Source organism: Bombus bifarius, unplaced genomic scaffold (genome assembly GCF_011952205.1).
Source record: "Bombus bifarius isolate JDL3187 unplaced genomic scaffold, Bbif_JDL3187 scf7180000007978, whole genome shotgun sequence".
NCBI classification, from domain to species: domain Eukaryota; kingdom Metazoa; phylum Arthropoda; class Insecta; order Hymenoptera; family Apidae; genus Bombus; species Bombus bifarius.
The window spans coordinates 5775568-5795525 of record NW_022884363.1 but is presented as its reverse complement, the minus strand read 5'-3'; the positions used below and the strand labels follow the sequence as shown (position 1 = coordinate 5795525).

General features: G+C 31.4%; 4 protein-coding genes and 1 long non-coding RNA gene across 15 annotated transcripts; 4 read left to right on the top strand and 1 right to left on the bottom strand.

Moving 5' to 3' along the window:
• Nucleotides 1-123: 123 nt before the first annotated feature.
• LOC117204393 (peptidyl-prolyl cis-trans isomerase 5) lies at nt 124-1893 on the top strand. Its single transcript, XM_033441739.1, has 4 exons — nt 124-404; nt 739-946; nt 1142-1326; nt 1401-1893. Exons 1-4 carry the CDS (start codon nt 312-314, stop codon nt 1533-1535), a joined length of 621 nt encoding a protein of 206 aa, XP_033297630.1. The 5' UTR covers nt 124-311; the 3' UTR covers nt 1536-1893.
• A 1411-nt stretch (nt 1894-3304) lies between these two features.
• Nucleotides 3305-4193, top strand: LOC117204570 (uncharacterized protein KIAA1143 homolog). The gene is made up of 3 exons (XM_033442102.1): nt 3305-3519; nt 3715-3844; nt 3901-4193. Exons 1-3 carry the CDS (start codon nt 3409-3411, stop codon nt 4068-4070), a joined length of 411 nt encoding a protein of 136 aa, XP_033297993.1. The 5' UTR covers nt 3305-3408; the 3' UTR covers nt 4071-4193.
• A 615-nt stretch (nt 4194-4808) lies between these two features.
• LOC117204569 lies at nt 4809-14773 on the top strand. 9 transcript variants are annotated; one of them, XM_033442093.1, is made up of 10 exons: nt 4809-4961; nt 6357-6484; nt 7899-7991; nt 8399-10741; nt 10841-10929; nt 11562-11699; nt 12230-12406; nt 12980-13102; nt 13328-13432; nt 13543-13857. In XM_033442093.1, the coding sequence occupies exons 3-10, from the start codon at nt 7922-7924 to the stop codon at nt 13855-13857; spliced, it is 3360 nt and encodes a 1119-aa protein (XP_033297984.1). In that variant the 5' UTR covers nt 4809-4961; nt 6357-6484; nt 7899-7921. The 9 variants fall into 9 exon arrangements, with proteins under 9 accessions (XP_033297984.1, XP_033297988.1, XP_033297985.1 ...); XM_033442094.1 differs by having other exon boundaries at nt 4818-4899; XM_033442092.1 differs by having other exon boundaries at nt 4836-5263.
• A 532-nt stretch (nt 14774-15305) lies between these two features.
• LOC117204568 lies at nt 15306-16096 on the bottom strand. The gene is made up of 2 exons (XR_004487110.1): nt 15880-16096; nt 15306-15608 (listed from the first exon to the last, which is right to left on the bottom strand). It is a non-coding gene; the product is annotated as an uncharacterized LOC117204568 (long non-coding RNA).
• Nucleotides 16097-16150: 54 nt separating this feature from the next.
• On the top strand, nt 16151-19938 carry LOC117204566 (poly [ADP-ribose] polymerase). 3 transcript variants are annotated; one of them, XM_033442086.1, is made up of 5 exons: nt 16151-16399; nt 16748-16889; nt 16975-17519; nt 17601-17806; nt 17907-19938. In XM_033442086.1, exons 1-5 carry the CDS (start codon nt 16286-16288, stop codon nt 19870-19872), a joined length of 2973 nt encoding a protein of 990 aa, XP_033297977.1. In that variant the 5' UTR covers nt 16151-16285; the 3' UTR covers nt 19873-19938. The 3 variants fall into 3 exon arrangements, with proteins under 3 accessions (XP_033297977.1, XP_033297978.1, XP_033297979.1); XM_033442087.1 differs by having other exon boundaries at nt 16247-16399; nt 16734-16889; XM_033442088.1 differs by lacking the exon at nt 16151-16399 and adding an exon at nt 16475-16496.
• Nucleotides 19939-19958: the final 20 nt, after the last annotated feature.

The following is a 19958-nucleotide window of genomic DNA, read 5'->3' as shown; positions in this document are numbered from 1 at the left end:
TATAATTATTGCTCAAATATTGATAACAGTTGCTAAATAAATACTAAAATCATATTATATCATATCATATCAATCTGTTTCAATCTTTTTATCAACTAATAACATATTTACCAATTCTCAGTTGTAGTTTATATTACATGCAAGGTGAATGGAACCAATCGAATGATCCCACATTTCTAACATATACGCATGCGCATGGGATCCACGTTCGACTATATATTGTATATGTACCACTCTGACAAAGTGTATAGTTGCTAAGAAGTCTTTATCCTGTTAATTCCCATTCAATTTTAAAATTCTTTTTATTAATAATGAAATCGCTTTTATTAGTGGGAGTCGTGTTAGCGACCTTTTGTTCAAGTAGTAACGCTGACGATAAAAAAGGCCCAAAAGTTACAGATAAGGTAAATAAATGAAATGTACTAATATAAAACATCAGACTTGTTAACAAAGAATTTATTTTCGAACAAAGTAGATAAAAATAAAACTAAATAAACTAAATATGACTCATTGTTGAAAAATAGTCGCTTTTCTTATTTTCAAATTAAATAATATACCTTCGATTTATATATATTTTGATTTATTTTTTACATTCATATGTTAGAAAATTTTTTAAATTAAGTTCGTAATTAGGATATACAATTTAAGGATATACAATAGAAACAATAGTTTTTACAAGTCTATGAAATTTTAAGAAAATAATTAAATCTATAGCTATACATACATATTTATACATAGGTATGGTTTGACATTAATATTGATGGTAAATATGAAGGAAGAATTGAGATTGGGCTGTTTGGAAAAACAGTTCCAAAGACTGTCCAGAACTTCATTGCATTAGCAAAAAAACCTCAAGGAGAAGGATATAAGGGTAGTAAATTTCATAGAGTCATTCGTGAATTTATGATTCAAGGAGGAGATTTTACAAAAGGAGATGGAACTGGAGGTTTGATATCATCATATTATTTATTACTAGTTTGAAAATTGATGTATTACATCTTATTTAGTATAAAATTAAGATTTAATAAATCCTTTAAATTTTATTACATAAAATGACACATAGCTCAAGGTTTTTATAGTACTTAAAATATTGGACAATTATTAATAATTACATTTAATTTTATTAAATTTTTTTTATTAGGTCGCAGTATTTATGGAGCTCGTTTTGAAGATGAAAATTTCAAATTGAAACATTATGGTGCTGGATGGTTGTCTATGGCAAATGCTGGAAAAGATACCAATGGATCACAGTTCTTTATTACTGTGAAACAAACTCCTTGGCTTGATGGTAGACATGTCGTATTTGGCAAAATAATTAAGGGAATGGTATGTCATTTTCTTTACATAATCTGTTGGATTACATAACTTATTAAGTATCTATCATGAAAATAATTTTACAGGACGTAGTAAGAAAAATTGAAAATGTAAATACTGATACTCGAGATAGACCAACAAAAGATGTTGTAATTGCTGATTGTGGTGCAGAAGTAGTAGCAGAACCTTTCAGTGTATCAAAGGAAAGTGCTACTGATTAAACATATTCTTATTTTTATGATGATGGAAACTAACCATTTATGGCTCTTATGTATTAAAAGAACAAGCTTATTTAGTTTAATATGTTCATAATTTCATATACACTAAAAATTCATAAAGTGTAATATTTACTAATTTTGTATAAAAATCATTTAGATATTGTTTACATAATTGCTCAAAAAATTATTCACAAACCTTATTGTAATATACTTATCTAAAATACATTTTAACAATTATGATCAATCATTAAAAAAATACGTAAAATAAGAATTTGTTCTTAACAATTTTAATTGTAGAACAGTTAAGTGAAATGCATATTTATAAGTAGAAATTTCTTAAACAAATAGAGTTGGAAAATCACAAAATCGTATGAAACCATCTTGTAATCCATTATCTTATTCCAATTTTTATAAAACTATATACATACATATGCTAAAATGCGCAATAAATTTTATATACTTATAATCACATTTTTTCAAATAAATAATATAACTACTTTAGTGATGCATTTTATTCGTTTTCCTTTCATGCCTATTTTTATTCAATATAAATATAAATAACATAGTACAATTAAATACAACAAAATTATGTGAAATATAAATTGTATATATTATAAATCTACATATATATGCATAGGTATACTGTTTTAATTCAATGCAGTACATATATATGTAGTATGATATAGTACGAACAGGTATGAACAATATTAAGCCTTTCACTTCAAAGTTCATGACATTCTCATAAGTAAGAATTCTTCATTTATTTTTTATAAAATACATACTGACTACGTAAATGAAAGTTAGTTAAATAATTTCTGAAGAAACTTTATTATATGTACCTATATGTACATATGTTAATCATGCAATTATATATGTTAATTAATTTTTGTAATTACTAATTCATTCATATATATGTCATTCATATATATGTACTAATTCATTTATATATATGTCAATGATTGTCAATAATTTGCATTGAAACATATATAAGTAAATATATATATATATAAGTATGTGTATGTAACGTCATAGCCTTGCGGCTCCCCATAGCGTACGGGGAGCCATACATTTACGAATTTTTATGTATTGACGCAGCCTTGAGGTTCGCGTAGCACGGTAACTGATAGTTCGAAGCCCACCTTAAACTATAGGTCCTACATGCCCTTCAATGGTACCAAAAATCATTCTTGCTTACTCTCCGAGTCGTACCTAAGCCAATCAAAATCGTAGTGCTTGATGCCGAAAAACAAATGCCTTGGAGCACTTTGAAAAAGACCGAGATGAGGCGTAAGGAAAGGTCTCGTTCTGCGTATACACGACGCTGGTAACATGTATATTTTGATAGTTTATTCGTTTTCCCGGATGTTTACAGCTTTCATAATATGTTGTACATTTCCCCCAATGGTGGAGTTTCAGAAGAGATTCTCTCCTAACACATATATATATACATATGTATATACATACTATGAATGTTCAACAGAAACACTATTCATCTCTATCTGTCTTGCAAGAACGTGGACTTTGTTAATCTTTCAACTTGATTTTTAATGATTAGACACGACTCAATTTACGGACGGTTTTCCCTAGCAAATGTCAAGACCTGTTTATATGATCGTATCGTGGCTTTTATACTCCAGGGATAATAACTAACAATTTAGCTTGGAATTCCCCAAGTTCCTGAACGGCCACACAATAATACCAACCAATCAGAATTAAGACACTAGTGAATTTTACTAGATGTATCCATCTTGATTTTATTTTCCAATCTATGTAGAATTCATATGTAATGTATTACGCAGTATTATTTTGTAGCATACTAAAATTAGGTTATATTTTGATGTTTGGAATTTTAAAACATTAACAGAAAGATAGTAAAATGTCAAGGAAGAAACATAATGTGTCGTATATTAAGCCGAATGAGCCAAAATTTTTACGCGAATTAAAGGAACAAATCGGATACAAGGAAGGACCTACAATCGACACAAAGGTAAATCGTATTTTTCATTATATACAAATAATTGCTCAACTTCTAGGTTATTAATTAGGACGTAACTATAAATTAATAATTATTCATTGCAATTAAGCATATTTGCAATTAAATCATTACATACACCACAATATATACTTAGTTATAACTAGTATAAACAATCATTTAAATAATTTAAAACGTTCTTTTAAACAGAGAGAAGTATTACCACAATATTCAGACAATGAAGAAGAACATGAAGAAGACAAGCCTGTTGTAGTTGTATTAAATTCTGAGCACTTGAGTGCACAACAAGCAGAAGCATATAAGAAAAAGAAAGGAAAAGGTATAAAGTGCATAACTTTCATCTACGATAACTACACATGAATTTTTATATTGTAGAGGAAGCTAATACTCCAGCAGATTTATCTAAAAGAATTATATTCAGGAAAAACAAAATAACAGAGGCAGAATCAGATAAAGCAGATAAACCATTGAAAAAGAAGATTAAAAAATCAAAACAAGAGAAATTTGTATTATCATTTAGTGATAATGATGAAGATTACTCGTAACATTGCTTATGTATGCCAAACGCATTTATAATTAAAATATATAAAATAAAAATGACTGTACAAGATCTCAAAGATATTTAACATATTTTCTAAATATATACAGTAGGATCTACAGCATATAATGGTGATGTAATAACATATAAATATGTTATTGAAGGAACTTTGTATATTTAAGATACTGAAAATATTGATATTTAAAATGTAAATATTGTATATAAAACTCTTACATTTTTTTCCAATAACAATGTTAAAAAAAAGGATGTAATTAGCTATATAAATATAAAGTCTTAATAAAAAGATAGTATCTTTTTGAAAATAATTCTTTTAATAGTGTAAAAAAGAATGATAATAAAAATTTATTAGATAAAAAAGCCATGTTATTTTATTTAGAATACATATATATATATAAATTAAGTAATAAACTTTGTATTTATAAGTATAATGTATATAAAAATGATAAAACAACATTTTTTTAATACCCTTACGTGAATTGTCGGTGTGTCTTCCCAAAGGAACCTATAGAAAAGGGCGGAGGCTTGTTAGTCAACCCTATTACTAATATTACTATACACATTGTTGCAATTGCAGATTGTCCTTATTCTTGGGAGAGGCTCTCATTGGATGTGCACGTGTACCCGGTCACGTGACTATATACAACAAACGCTACTGGTCGTTTCGTCCCTTTAACATTACGCGTACGTCATAAAATTTACGGTCACGTGATTATCGTCGCCATCTTGGCAGTTTTCGACGACGAAGGTAAGAAGGATCCGTGACGTCGAACCCAAATAAACACAAAGTATATGTGAATAATTTTGATATAAAAACGGTGTGTATCAAGTGTCGAAGGAGTCGCGTGTGTAGCCGAATATTTATCAGTGCTTGCGAACGGTCAGTGAATTTAAATAGCACGGCATTTGCGATGTGTGTGTGTTTCGATTATTGGTCCTCTTTGGGGGGATAATCGCGATCGGCTAGCGACCACCACGGCAGCTGTTCGACAGTTAAGCCAGCCCTTATGAAGAAATGGCGGCATCTTCCTAAAAAATTTCAATGAATTAGTAAACACGAGTGTTTCCACAATTTTCGAGATCGTAGATGGAAACAAAGAATTATTATTTGTAAAAAGAAAAAAAGGAAACGCCAAGGGACTTGCGATTGATTTGTTGGATTTTATGATTTGTACAGTTGTGGTACCGAATAACACAATATAACCAGGGCCGTGACAATCCTCTCAATTCCCTTGCGATTTCCCATAATTTTAACTCCTCTTATCTCTCTTTATTAAACAGATTGTCTCGAAAGATTTTTAACAAGAATTTTCTTTCGAATGTATGCACTAATGTTTACATTTCTTGACTTTTAGTGTAAATATATTACTACACTATTGATGATATTAGAATTCATTTATGATATATCGATTGCCATTAACTACCGACGTTCGCGTAACTTAACTAAATTACTTACATTACATATAGTGATACTAGTGATACACGCTAAGAACTGTTTAGTGGAATTTATTATGTACTTCGCTACTATTGTTTTCACATTGAATCGATCGATTCGAAATTGATAGTTAATTATTTATTTCAATTATATCGACGCAGAGCGTATTTATCCTTTAAATAATGCGATCTTGCACCATTATTTTGCTTACTTAAGTGCATGATCAGCAAGATATGGAGTAGAAAAATGCTGTATGTGAATTATTGAAATTACGATAGAGAATCATGATTTTGATCCTTTAAATCGACTAAATAAAACATTGCATATTAATGTTTCTATAATTTCAATTATTTAATTGTATATTTCTTTGTTTCAATTTTACAGTACATTGGAATAGAAGATAATTCAATCAATGCTCTCATTTTATATTTAATATATTTTAAACAATTTGCATCTCGTACACAACATATATTTTTTTACAAAGTGAACGAAAACATCTAATCAATTTTGTTCTTTTATTTTCATTAAAAGATAATGAATATCATTCAATATTAAAAACATATCTTTTTAATATTTTTTTGTATAAAGTTTCGTTCAAGACTAATGACATTCATATAGAAAGCTATAAAAGAATGATAAATAGCATCCAGTGAAAATATACATCACGAAGTATTCTGTTCCGTTCTGCCGCCCTTTCTTTCTAGCTTGATTTCTGCTTAACCCTTGTGGAAAAGAGCCCACGATTCTTGCGACGGCCCTGGGCATAACTTTTTAACGTTTCCAACGTCGCGCCTGCCCTCTGGTGCCTAATTTTCAGCGATGAATGTTCACTATTTACAGGTTTTGTGAATAAATCGTGTAGAAGTGTGTATAAAGGACAAATCGTACCTCCGCCACCGCCACTGAAGATCGCACGTTGTGAGAATGTCGCGGTATCAGAAAATCGTTTAGGACAAGCAAGCGGTCAGGTGCGTATATTTGTGCCTAGTGACAGGAGACGAATGGAGTTTGTACGCGTTCCATTACCTCATAGATCTGCCGGGGGATTTGTGGATAAGCGAATTAAGTAGTACGAGACACGTCCCGAAACGAGCATACTGAATGGAATTCCTCGGTGTTTTCGATCACTTGCACACCCAATTCTTATTCACGTTCTCCAATTTCCAAATAATCTTATCGTTACTATTTCCAACGAACGATGCGAATGCTGCATCAAAGAGCATTAGTGTAGGTTAAAGTATGCTTAGCATCTTTTAGGAGAATACTGTAATGCTCTTTCAATAGGATGCAAAAGAGACTTTATCATCGTCTCTTCCTACTTCATATATCAAACCGCTTATTTCCTACAAAATTTCGTTTGTCATAAGGACAAATGGTAATTTCGAAAATTTTAATAAGAACTTTGAATAAAAACGTCACCTATCCGGTGGATCAGATCTATGAATACAGATAATCTGACAAAACGATCCGCGTTTATCTAGTTTCTTCTTTGTCACGTATCATCAATCTATATTAGAATGTTATTTGACGTGTTTAAGTTACATGGATAAATGTGAAACTATCCGATACTTGCAATTTCAAATTCGTTCACGTTTAGTATCGTCGTGTGAGATGAATTTGTCATGATTGGATTCGGTAGGTCATAGGGTTGTTCTGTAGGTGGTTGGCGTGTTGTCCGGCATATATAGTGTAAAGTACTGTAGAGAGTCGGAAGGTTGTGCGCTCGCGCGCTCACCTATGGATGGCGAGTCGAATGGTTCGTGTCTGCGTATCACTGCGTGTATGTTTATATACCTACGACTACATGTTTGTCAGTGTGTACGAAAGGCGAAAGTTCGATGTATAAGTTGTAGGTATAGATGTAGGTTTGGTAGGTTTGTGAAGGTTGAGTGAGGAGAGGTACGGCGGAGGGCTGACTGGCTGACTGGCTGGCGCTCGGACGCGGTGGCTGGCGAGTGCAGGTGACTGACTGAGAGACGCTAACCATTCAAGCTACTTCGCAGGACTTCGCTTCGTCTCCGATCATTTTTATCCACGGGTCCACTCCCTGGTTCCTCTTTTTCCAAGTGTGCGCGCGTGCCAAGAGTTTCTCACCGACCAACCAGAGACTCATTTCGGGAACTCTGTCGGGTCTGGAGCGTGGGGATATATATCCAACGAACTTTGTTGGTTATGGGAACAAGGAAATAGGAGTACGGAATTCGCAGCGCCATTTTGAAAAATTCGGCCCCGCTAAAAATTCCCTCTCTCTCTTTCTCTCTCTCTCTCTCTCTCTCTCTCTCTCTCTCTCTCCCCGCCCTCGCGTTCTCATATCGTCGATGCAATGAAACGCGTCGCCGTCGCTACGAGCCGCTTATCCCTCTGCTCTTATTAATTGTTTAGATCAACTGTACAGTGGTGGCCCCATGGAAGGCACGCTGGAAGAACCCCCTATTAAGGACTCATCTCAGACCAGTCCTGATAAGGTTCTCAAAGGTATGCTCTATTCCTCTTTCAAACTTTTAGAGCAACCCTTTTTTTGTACGACCGATATATTCATTTTTCTGTTTTGCTTCGCTATTTTCTTCCGTTATCGTTAAAAAGTGACGCCAGTATTGAGTTTTTCGTTTTTCTGCTATATGGATGGATATTATTTTATTGTATTTTATAACATTTTATTGGATTTGCATGTTGTTAAGAAGGTGTAGTTTGCTCAAGTTATGTAGAAATGATTCACATTTTCTAATACCTCTGCTATGTTCTCTGATCATTGTAGTGTAATTGTAGTTATTAGTGAAGTACTAATAGCTTGCTTCATCTATCATGTTATACTTAATATAATATATATTTAATATTAAAAAAGAATTAATACTTGTATAAAAATAATCTGTTATATTTTGCAGATGTGATTCCAAATGGGGTTAATGGAAATTATAATGACAAGGAAGAATTCATTGATGCTGACACTAATATATCCAAACTTGTGTCAAAAGAAATTAGTGTAGTAAGGGAGCAAAGAGAGGCAAATGGAAAAGAAGATGATGAGGACAAACACAGAATGGATGTTGAAATGGAAGAAAGGGGTCTAGAACCTGAAAATAGTGAACAGAATGGGATAGCGCAAAATAGAAGTAAAGGGAGTGAAATGTCAGAGTCAGAAAATGACTCTAAAATGTCTAAATCTCCAGAGGGTGTCAGTGACATAAACAATTTTAGTGAAGTGTCCAAGACTGAAGACAAGTGTAGAAACACATCTTGTGAGGCTATGGAAGTTGATGAACAGAGTAATAACTCGGATGTTGAATGTCTTGACGAAAACATAACAGAAATACACTCTGATAACGATGATGTGTTCACTACAAAAGCTTCTGCCCTTAAAGATAATAATTTATCAGGCAGTAGTGATATCCAACTTAATGACAGTAGCGAAATTGCTGATAGTAGTATGGATACATCTGATGTGAAAATTTGTGAAGAAAACGGTAGTTGCGATAGTCCTGATATTGAAGAAATAACTGATAGTGCAAAGAATGGTCATAATACTTCACCAGAACGTATTAATAAAGATCCAAAACAAAGAAAACAAAGAAAGCAAGTAGATCTTAGTAGTATTACACCAAGAAGAAGTTCTAGAAATATAAAGAGGACAAGTTACATAGAAAAAGAAATAGAAGAAGAGGAAGTAGATGATGATGGCTCAGATATTGAGGAAATTAAGCCAGAAGATCCTTTGGCTGGTATTGATAGTAAAGACAAAGAGAATTCTAAACTAAAGTCACCAGTCAAAAATAGTAAGACTACTATTGTAGTTAATGATACTAAGCGGTTAGTAGAAATAGCTGCTGGTAGCAAATCTGTAAAAGGAGGAAAGAAAGAACCTACCTTAGTTATTATAGATACAAATTCTATACTTTCTGGACGTGGTGGTGTTCCTGTGAGTAGCAGTAAACCTCATCACACTGTTTCTAGTACTAGCTCATTTTCAGTAGTTCCAGTGGGGATGACTACACAAACTATGTATCCTAATATGAGGACGACTATTACACCAGTGCCCATGACATCAAAAACTGCACAGCTAAGTCCTAAAACTACTAGTATGACAACGGTAACACCTACGGTTACACCTCCAATATTACCTACTTTAAGCGATGACATGTTTGTGGTAGAAGCGCCATCTTTTATAGTACCATATGTATATGAAAAACCACCTCTGAAACCCTTAAAGGAGTTCGTCACAAAATTGGAGAAATGCTTAGAGGAACAAGAAAAAGACGAGAGAAGCAAAAGAAGCATAGAAGAAAATAAGGGAGAGGAATGTGATGAGGATTCACTGGATATAATTCAAAAAAATAAAGATAAAAGTGATGAAAGTGAAAATGAAGGAACTTGTAGTAAGAGTAAAAAAGATGAAGACAGAGGTGATAATTCAGTAGATATAACTGAATCTGGATTTAGTAATATAAGTGATAAACAGGATATACGACAAGACGATAGGAATAAAGTACTGACATATTTTGATTTACCACTGGGGAAATTTTTCATGCAAATTGGAGTGAATCTTGTTCAGGAATATGTGCAAACTGATCTTTTACGGACTCAAAAACGTAAACAGGGAAAAAGTAGCACATCGGCTGAAACTCAACTAGCTATAAATTCACTCATTAAAAATCTAGAATTTAGTAAAGAAAATAATGAACCATTCCATTTAGAACAGAAAAAATGTGAATTCTGTAATTTTAAAACAGAATCAACTTTAGTCATGCAACATCATTTAGAAACTCCACATATGCGCAATTACGTCTACAAGTGTAATTTTTGTCCGACTGAAATGCGTAGTCCCCACGACATATTATACCATATGGAAGCAGAACATAATACTCGCGGGAGGTTGGAGCGGGGTCCAGCTTTTCATCAATGTCCTAATTGTCCGTTTGAAGACAACCAGAAAGGCAAACTAAATCGACATATACTTGCTTGTACTAAGAAATTCAGATCGGAAAAGAATCTAGAACCAGGTGCTGATTGGGAACCTCCAGCAAAAATTCCACGATTCAATCGAACAAGGCCTGTTGGGCCAACTAACCCCAGTGCACTTGCGATGGCAATGAGTGGTAAAGGACCTCAACCACTTTTACCAAAATTACTTCCTGCTCCAATCACTGGTCGTGGAAGAGGACGGCCGCCTATGCAACCAAGATATTCAGATTTGAAAACATTACGACCGGGTGGTACGACAATGCGTCAGGGTAACTTTTTATCATTTTACATTAATATTAACATATTACATTGAATTATACTCGACCTGTGCAAATTCGATTATGTGTAATATATTGCTAATGTTTTAGATAATGTTGCAGGAATGATGTATCGTCCAACATCGTCTGGCTTATTGGTCCCTACTTCATACCGATTTGGTAGTAATCAAATATTTCAGGTAAAAATGTTTTCATTTTTTCTAATTCTTTTTTATTAATAATAGAACATATTTCGGTATTTTTTTGGTAGAAAAGGGACGCACAGTATTTTGTAAATATTGAAGGATTATGTTGCATATTAAACGTATTCTAATGTCGTAACTTTTATAAGATTTGATAGTAATAAGGGGAATGATAATCATTTAAAGTCATGTCCCTGAAGGCAATGTCCTTGAAGTAATGTAATTTCAGTTACAATGTATAAGCACACGTATGATATGCACAATATATTTATGCCTTTATATTTCTTTGAATCTTTTTGTAATAATTGTCACCACTATTAATACACACAGTATCTAATAAAATTTGGGAAAGCTGTCTTACTATATTTTATGTATCAAATTTAAAGAATGATTAATATAGTAAATTATCATAATGGGAAGAAAAGAAAAAATTATATTTGTTTTATTTATTTACATTTAAGTATTTTATTTTCTATTTATCTATTGGTAGTGGAGTATGTTGATTTCCTTCTGTGAATTTTCCTCAGCTAATTTTGTTTTACTAATATCTATAAAAAAACTACAGGTTCACAAATTCAAGTATATAAGAGTTTAAGAATTAGTAAAAAAATATATGGGTGGTGACACAGGTGGTGGGTGGCTCTGGGACTGTCATGTCGGCTGTCTCGGGAGTGAGTAGCAGTAGCGGCGGCAGTTCCGGTCAACCCACACCCATTGCACTTGTACCCAACGTAATCGACTCTCTCTCTAGATTGTCCTCATCACAGGTAAATAATTGTTGGAACCTATCAGGAAGGTTATATTGATTTTGTAAAATTTGTGGTCGCATGGATAATGTGTTCTGCAGGTGCAAAACGGCTTTTATAACCGATTTCTTGAGATTTACTTAATCGAAGCTGTACACAATTGCTTATAAGAGTTAACAATATGTGTAAAGTTATGGCTAAACATATCATTAGTGTGCAGTGCAACTAGTTTCGTAATTATTGATTTCATCAATGTATTTTTACCCTTGTAATATCTTGCATTATGAAAATGTTTAATTTTGTATTGATATAATCTTACATTGTTTATAAATTTCGAAGGAATTCATTGACAATTTTTATTACCTTTACTATTACCTTTGTAAAAATCAGTCGATAATAACTAGTATATATTTAAGTTATATTTAAGATATAAAGATTTTTTTAAATAAGATACAATTTGGTACTGTAACATAATTGGATTAAAAATTTACCAATTCTGAAGGTACACATTTTTAATGTTTAAAATAATTAGTGTATTTTATATTTTTCAGAATACAACAGCAAGTCCCAAAAATCCTACTGCAAAATTGTTAAGTCAACCAAGTATATCTATAACTCCATTACCACGTACAACATCTCAAACCTCCATCCCTGGTTCTGGAACTTCATCAAAGTCTGGAGAAAAAACTACATTTGTCATATGTGAAATCTGCGATGGTTATATTAAGGTGAGTTATGTATTAAGATGATGGGAAAAATACTGTCGGATTTTCTATTATAAAATGTTTCATTAATTTTTAATTACCTATTTGCAAATAAAGATGCACTTCTGTCTTTACCATCAGTTGCAACAGAGAAATTCGCAAGCAAAGATTGAGACAAAATGCACTTATCATCTCATTGTATCTTTCATGGGTTTTAAAAAGTTAACAATGCGACTGTTGTGATTGAAAATTTGTGCAAAGCTTTCAAATATGAGGAACATATAGGATAAAGATGATATAAAAAGCTTCAAACTGGTGATTTCAACTTTGAGAAAGAATCAAGTGGAATATTTTTCTTTGAAAATTCAATAATTTTTTTGAGAAGGTGTAAAAAAAGATGGAAGATACCCATAGGAAATCATGGAAGTGCCTTATCAGAAAATTCGACATTACTTCCCGCTCAACTTGATATATTATATTCAAATAGTTTTAACGATATAAAATGTTGTAAAATTAAATAATACTATAAGTATTATGCATTATATATTATAAGTATTATACTTTGTACATGTGCCTTGTCTCTATTTTATCTTTCAGGATTTAGAACAACTACGTAACCATATGCAATGGATTCACAAAGTAAAAATACATCCAAAGATGATTTATAGTAGACCTCCATTGAATTGCCAAAAATGTCAATTTCGGTTTTTCACAGATCAGGTACTTAAATACATACTTTTCCTCTTTTATAAATTTCATTACTGTATTTAAATATAAAATAATACAACAAACAACATGTGATGTATATAGAGCACATTTTATGAATTAAAAATGAATATTTTTCCAATTTTTTTTATTTTTTTTATTCAATTATTGACTGTGCCTTGTTCAATCTTTTATATGTAAAAATAAAATTATAATAGTATTGTGTAAATATTATTACAGGGTCTGGAAAGACATTTACTTGGGTCTCATGGTTTGGTTACATCTAGTATGCAAGAAGCTGCAAATAGAGGAAAAGATGCAGGTCGCTGTCCCGCTTGCGGCAGGGTGAGTTATACATTTTATGTTGCTCAACATTCGAAATTATGTACATGTGAGATTGGGAGATATGCATTTAAGCTGCATATTACTTGAGGGTTGTGGATCTTAATTTTTAGGTATATCAATGGAAATTACTAAATCATGTTGCGCGAGATCATGGAATGACATTAAAACCAGCGCATCTATCTTATAAATGTACAGTTTGCACTTCCACGTTTGGAATGTATAAGCAGTTTGAAAATCACGTATATTCGGCACATAGTGGCGTAGCTAAAAGAGTAATGGATAAGAAGAATACACCTTCATCTCCATCGTCCAGATCCAATGACTCCCTTCTGAAACCATTGAAGATTAATGATGAAATTACGATTATTCCACAACCAGCAAAACCTACAACCAGGTCGGGTACATCTCAAGGCAGAGGAAAATAGCAATGATCAGCAGAGTGATACATGTGTCTTGTCTTAATGAATTTCACCTAATTTTGTGGTACTCCATACCAGTCATTGTAGTATACAATGATTGACGTACCGTGTACATGTGTATGCATATTATGCTTAAGACGCAATTACAACACATAAACATACAACTCTGAGCAAAAAAATAGTTGATTGCGTAATAATATTCCATCAATGATTATACCGATATATTTATTTAAGAATTTTTATTGTTGTTATCAGACATAGATAAAATAGACTGTAAAAATATTAAAGGGTGGCCTTCAGTCTAATTCCTTGGTTAATCCTAGAGCTGCATATTCCTGACCTACTACACGCCTATAAAAACCTATAAATACGAAGTATATTTACATTTTATGCGACACTCACATGTCATATTGTGAATCTTGGATAGTAAATTCACTAATAATATAAATTCTTTTTCTAAGGACAAATATATTTGAATTAATTCTATTTTGTTATTAATCCTAATACGATTACGTAAGACAATGAACGATAAACTGTCCTTACTCCATATATTCGATGTGTCTACACGTCATGTTGCGAAGAAATTTCTGAACGATATACCAAATAAAAAATTGTACTAATTAATGGGAGTGACCTAAAACTTTCGCAATGTCTTTTGGTAAATAATAAGTATTATTTACCAAAAAAATGGGTAAATAAATGGGAATAAATTTTCTCCATTTTTTTCCAACACATACATATTTTTGTCTTCTTTTCAAATTTGGAATCATACTTTTAAGTGATGAATGTGGAATATATAATTCTCTGTTTAATTTGTAACGTTTGATAAAGTTGTGTGTATGAAGTAAGTTATAAAATCAAAACATCTTTTGAAGTTGTAAATTGTATCTATTGCTATAAGTTTAAATTTTTCGTGGCAGACGTTATAATAAAATATTAAGTTTTATTTTTGCGCTCTTATATAAACAAAAATGTACATTAATATAGAATATAATATAAACGACTATATCAATAAAATAGGATGGCACACATATGTGTATACATTTTTTCCGTTGGAACGATAAATTTATTATGAAATACCGAATTTGTTAGTATGAACAACGTGACTTCTACACTTATATATTTATATATGTATATATATAATATCAAGAAAAGTATTATATATATAAATATGTAAAATCATATATATATATATATATTACATATATATATATATATAATTATTATAGCATAGTGATAGCGTGGTATAAGAAGGGACAGTTAATTATCTTCTTGTAAGCACTATGGATTTATATAATAGGCTTATATGAATATGTAGATAGTCGAAAGAAGTAACAGAATTAATTTAATAATTTTGATCTTTTCTTAATGAGTTTTGTACGTTATTGTAGGAAATAATTTTAGAAAAAAAAGATTGCATTCGATAAAGGACATAACATAGTGCATTTTTACACTGTATGGTTATATTATTTAATTGAACTACCACTTGTCAGCCACTTTTATGGCAAACTATGTTGGTAAAACAGAGAAACATTCATAGACGTAATTACAGAAATATATAGTTTACTGTAATAATTTGTACAATATTATACGATTATAAAAATAAAGTGTACCAACATTGTATTACAACTCATAGCTTATTTATAATATCCTTTAGACTACATACAATAATGTAGATCTATGTTTACGGGTATGCATTTATTTTAAATGTTTTATGCATTTTAATGCATCATGTATAATTGATAATGAGTATATACCTGTAACAATATAATGTAAATCAAATCATATAAATTGATTATATATAAAGCATATAAATTAGTAAATAATTATTAAGTATGAAAAGATAATGTTAATATATATATATATATATAAAATATAAAAGTATAATTGTATTATAAGTAAATAAATGTTTCATATTTTAATTATTAGTTTGAAAATAAATTTAAAAGATTAAAAAATTGAGTAATTTCCCAAATTAAATTAAAGATTTTATATTAGAAAGAAAAAATAATTTCCAAGTCAGAATACCTTTTTAGAGTAAACTAACGTATAAATGTATGAACGAAAGTGATAATTAAGGTAAGTTCTAAAATTCGTAGAAAACAGGATATCACTTCCGGTTTATATATCATACGTATATATCACATGATTAGTCATCAATTTATTATCGAAGTATTTAACACATACTTCTCGAATTTAAATTGAATTAATTGAAGTAGATAAAATTGAAATTACATATAATCATTGTAGGATTTTTTTTGTTCTATGATTGGTCACTTATTTAAGATAGATTGTAATTGTAACAGAAAATAAGATAAACTTCCGAATATACTGGTATTTGGCGCGCAACGCGCATTTTGTCTTCGCACATTGAATACTGCTCTTTGGCGCTTGGCTTCAAGACTAAAATTATTGAACGGATTTTAGTGAAACAATGAATCCTGATTTACCATATTCTGTCGAATATGCAAAAAGTTCGAGGGCTTCATGCCAAAATTGTAAGAAAAATATCGAAAAAGATTCGTTAAGACTCGCCGTTATTGTTCAGGTATACCATGTCAACATTATTAATTTTGCATGAATTTATATGTCATTGCTGTAATCAGCATAAGTTTTAAATTCAATTATTGTTCAGCTTCATCAAGGTTACATAATATAATGGCAATTGATGATGTGTTCGATAATACAATATAAAATGCAATATATTTATGAAGATTAATGTGTTTCTATTAATAAATTATTATTTTATCTACATTTAATTTTAATAAAATTGGGGAAATTTATTTAGAATTACTTTTTAATAAAGTCATTGAGTTTATCCATATGTTTTATATTCCTTTAAAACTATTATAATGTTTTAAAATATGTTTGTTAAATTTTAGCTTTTAAATTTTAGAGTCCTGTTCATGATGGAAAGGTACCAAAGTGGTATCATCCGCCTTGTTTTTTCATGAAACAAAGGCCAAAAACTACTGCAGATATTGCTAATTTTGATAATATTCGCTGGGAAGATCAAAAGGAACTTCAAAGGAGAATTGGTTTGTTTATTATATTGCTGTAAATCATATTTGATATTATAATACAATAATATAATGCAATAGTTTGAATCGAACATTTTTATAGAGGAAGCAAGCACCCTTCCATTGCCTGCATCTAGAAAAGGAAGAAAGCGTAGTGGTGGTGGTACTGCTGCTGCAGGTCCATTACATGATTTTTTAGTCCAATATGCAAAATCTAACAAATCAACTTGCAAAGCCTGTGAAGAAAAGATAGTACAGGGTGAGATCAGAGTATCAAAAAAAGATTTTGAAAGTGAACATGGCAGAAGATACGGTGGTATAGATAGATGGCATCATCTTGAATGCTTTGCCAAAGTAAGGGAAAGTTTACAATTTTATGAGAGTGGAGATTCACTTCCTGGCAAAGATGAACTTTCCAAAGATGATCAGAAGAAACTCAAAAGTGTTTTGCCAAGAATTAAGGTAGATGATGTCCCACCTGTTAAGAAAATCAAAGATGAACCAGAAGATGCAGAAGAAGAGAAAGAAATGAAAAAACAAAATGATGAATTATTTGCAATTAAAGATAAATTATCCTCTATAAAGAAACCTGACCTCATTACTATGTTAGAAGAAAATGAACAACAAATACCAGAAGGTGTTTCAGCTGTATGTATTTTATTTTAATTAAATTTATTTTTGATTCAAAGTAAATAAAATATTTAAATGATTAACATATTTGTTGTGTAGATAATAGATCGTTTATCGGATGCAATTTGTTTTGGGGCTTTAAAGCCGTGTCCAAAATGTAATGGACAGCTTGTGTATAATTCAGGTACTGGATACAAATGTACTGGAGATTTGACAGAATGGACAAAGTGTGAAAATGTCATGCAAGATCCTAAAAGAAAGAAATTTGTAATACCATCTGATATAAAAGAAGCATATCCAGATCTGTAAGTATTTTCATAAATTAAAATTAAAAGCTATTTTCATAAATTAGCATATTTGCGAAAGACATGTGAAAAAATTAATCACTGTTTCAATGTTTAATAGCAAATCTTTGAAATACAAAGTTAGAAAACGACTTATAAAGATAGCTGTACCATCAACATCTAGTGCAGTAAAAAAGGAAGATGAAGTTGATTCTGGACCCAAAGTTGAAGCAAAACCCAAGCCATTAAAGCATATGCAATTCTTTATTATAGGGAACATAGGAAAAGATAGAAATACCTTAAAAAAGGAAATTTTACATCTAGGAGGAGAGATAACTTCAAAACTTCATGAAAATGTAGCTGCTATTATATCAACACAACATGAAGTAGATAAAATGAGTAAAAAGATGGAAGAAGCCAAAAGTTTTAACATTCAAGTTATTACTGCAGACTTCATTGAGGAAGCTAAAAAATATACAAAACCTGCTATATCGCTCATTGAAAAGAAAACTATTTCAAGTTGGGGAGGTGACTTGTCTAATAAAATTAACGTTCTCACAGAAAAATCGAATGTCTCAAAAAGTAAAGGGAAAAGTACATTTGAAAAATCAGGATCTGGTAAAATGAAATTGCAATTGAAAAAAGGTGAAACTGTTGACCCAGATAGTGGTTTACAAGATTGTGCACATGTATATCAAGAGGGTAAAAATAAGTATAATGTTACATTGATACTTTCAGACATACAAACTAAAAAAAATAGCTATTATAAGTTGCAGATTTTAAAGCACGATAAGAAAGGTGAATACTGGTTGTTTAGAAGCTGGGGCAGAATAGGAACTACTATCGGTGGTTCAAAAGTACAGAAATTATCTCTAGAGGAATGTATAGCTCAGTTTGAGGAACTATACACGGAGAAAAGTGGAAACTGTTGGAATCAGAGAGATAATTTTGTTAAAGTACCTGGCAAAATGTACCCGGTGGATATTGATTATGGGGACGATGTATCGACAAAATTAGACTCTCATATTAAGAGTGAATTAGAACTGCCAATTCAAGATTTAATGAAATTGATTTTCGATGAAGCGAATATGAAAAAGGTGATGGTTGAATTTGAAATTGATGTAGAAAAAATGCCGCTTGGAAAGTTGTCCAAAACACAAATCCAAAAGGCGTATTCAGTATTAACTGATTTACAAGAAGTATTAAAGAAGAAAGATGTCGATTCGGTTCAGTTGGTTGATGCATCCAACAGATTTTATAACCTAATACCTCATAATTTCGGAGTATCCGAGCTTAAAGTCTTGAATACGATGGAAGAAATCCATGCCAAGTGTGAAATGTTAGACGCATTACTTGAAATGGAAATTGCGTATTCGCTTTTGCATACTAAGGCGGATGCAACAAAGAATCCACTCGATACCTATTACAAGCAACTCAATACTGAAATTAAAATATTGGATAAGGAAAGTGAGGAGTATAAAGTCATTAAAAAATATGTGCAAAATACTCATGCAGCAACTCATACACTGTACGAACTTGAAATTCAAGATGTATTTGTTATTAAGAGACAAGGGGAAGACAATAGATATAAGCCATTCAAGAAATTACACAATAGGAAGTTACTGTGGCATGGTTCTAGAACGACTAACTTTGCTGGTATACTTTCTCAAGGTTTAAGAATAGCGCCACCAGAAGCTCCCGTTACTGGTTATATGTTTGGTAAAGGTATATACTTCGCGGATATGGTTTCCAAATCTGCGAATTATTGTTGTACACACAGTGGAAGCCCTACGGGTTTGTTATTGCTTTGTGAAGTGGCATTAGGTAATATGCATGAACGATATCGTGCAGATTATATTGAAAAGTTACCGAGCGGTAAGCATTCAACATGGGGTCGTGGTCGGACACAACCCGATCCTGAAACTGTTTACAAAATGAAAGACGGTGTTGAAGTTCCATATGGTGTGCCTGTATCTGCTAAATTACCAAAAAAATCTGATTTATTATACAATGAATACATCGTATATGATGTTGCTCAGGTAAAAGCGCAATACTTACTGAAAATGAATTTCAAATACAAAGAGTAATATTTTTTTAAATATTTAAGCAAAATAAACATAAAAATTTATATCCAATATAATTCAGCTATGTATGTTAAATATTTGGAACTATT

Coding starts and splice junctions, on each gene's coding strand:
- LOC117204393 (XM_033441739.1), top strand. CDS start 312: ATGAAATCGCTTTTATTAGTGGGAGTCGTGTTAGCGACCTTTTGTTCA. Junction 405..738: donor GCCCAAAAGTTACAGATAAG/GTAAATAAATGA, acceptor ATTTATACATAG/GTATGGTTTGACATTAATAT. Junction 1,327..1,400: donor GCAAAATAATTAAGGGAATG/GTATGTCATTTT, acceptor ATAATTTTACAG/GACGTAGTAAGAAAAATTGA.
- LOC117204570 (XM_033442102.1), top strand. CDS start 3,409: ATGTCAAGGAAGAAACATAATGTGTCGTATATTAAGCCGAATGAGCCA. Junction 3,520..3,714: donor GACCTACAATCGACACAAAG/GTAAATCGTATT, acceptor TCTTTTAAACAG/AGAGAAGTATTACCACAATA. Junction 3,845..3,900: donor TAAGAAAAAGAAAGGAAAAG/GTATAAAGTGCA, acceptor TTTATATTGTAG/AGGAAGCTAATACTCCAGCA.
- LOC117204569 (XM_033442091.1), top strand. CDS start 7,922: ATGGAAGGCACGCTGGAAGAACCCCCTATTAAGGACTCATCTCAGACC. Junction 10,742..10,840: donor TGGTACGACAATGCGTCAGG/GTAACTTTTTAT, acceptor CTAATGTTTTAG/ATAATGTTGCAGGAATGATG. Junction 10,930..11,561: donor GTAGTAATCAAATATTTCAG/GTAAAAATGTTT, acceptor GTGGTGACACAG/GTGGTGGGTGGCTCTGGGAC.
- LOC117204566 (XM_033442086.1), top strand. CDS start 16,286: ATGAATCCTGATTTACCATATTCTGTCGAATATGCAAAAAGTTCGAGG. Junction 16,890..16,974: donor GGAACTTCAAAGGAGAATTG/GTTTGTTTATTA, acceptor ACATTTTTATAG/AGGAAGCAAGCACCCTTCCA. Junction 17,807..17,906: donor AAAGAAGCATATCCAGATCT/GTAAGTATTTTC, acceptor AATGTTTAATAG/CAAATCTTTGAAATACAAAG.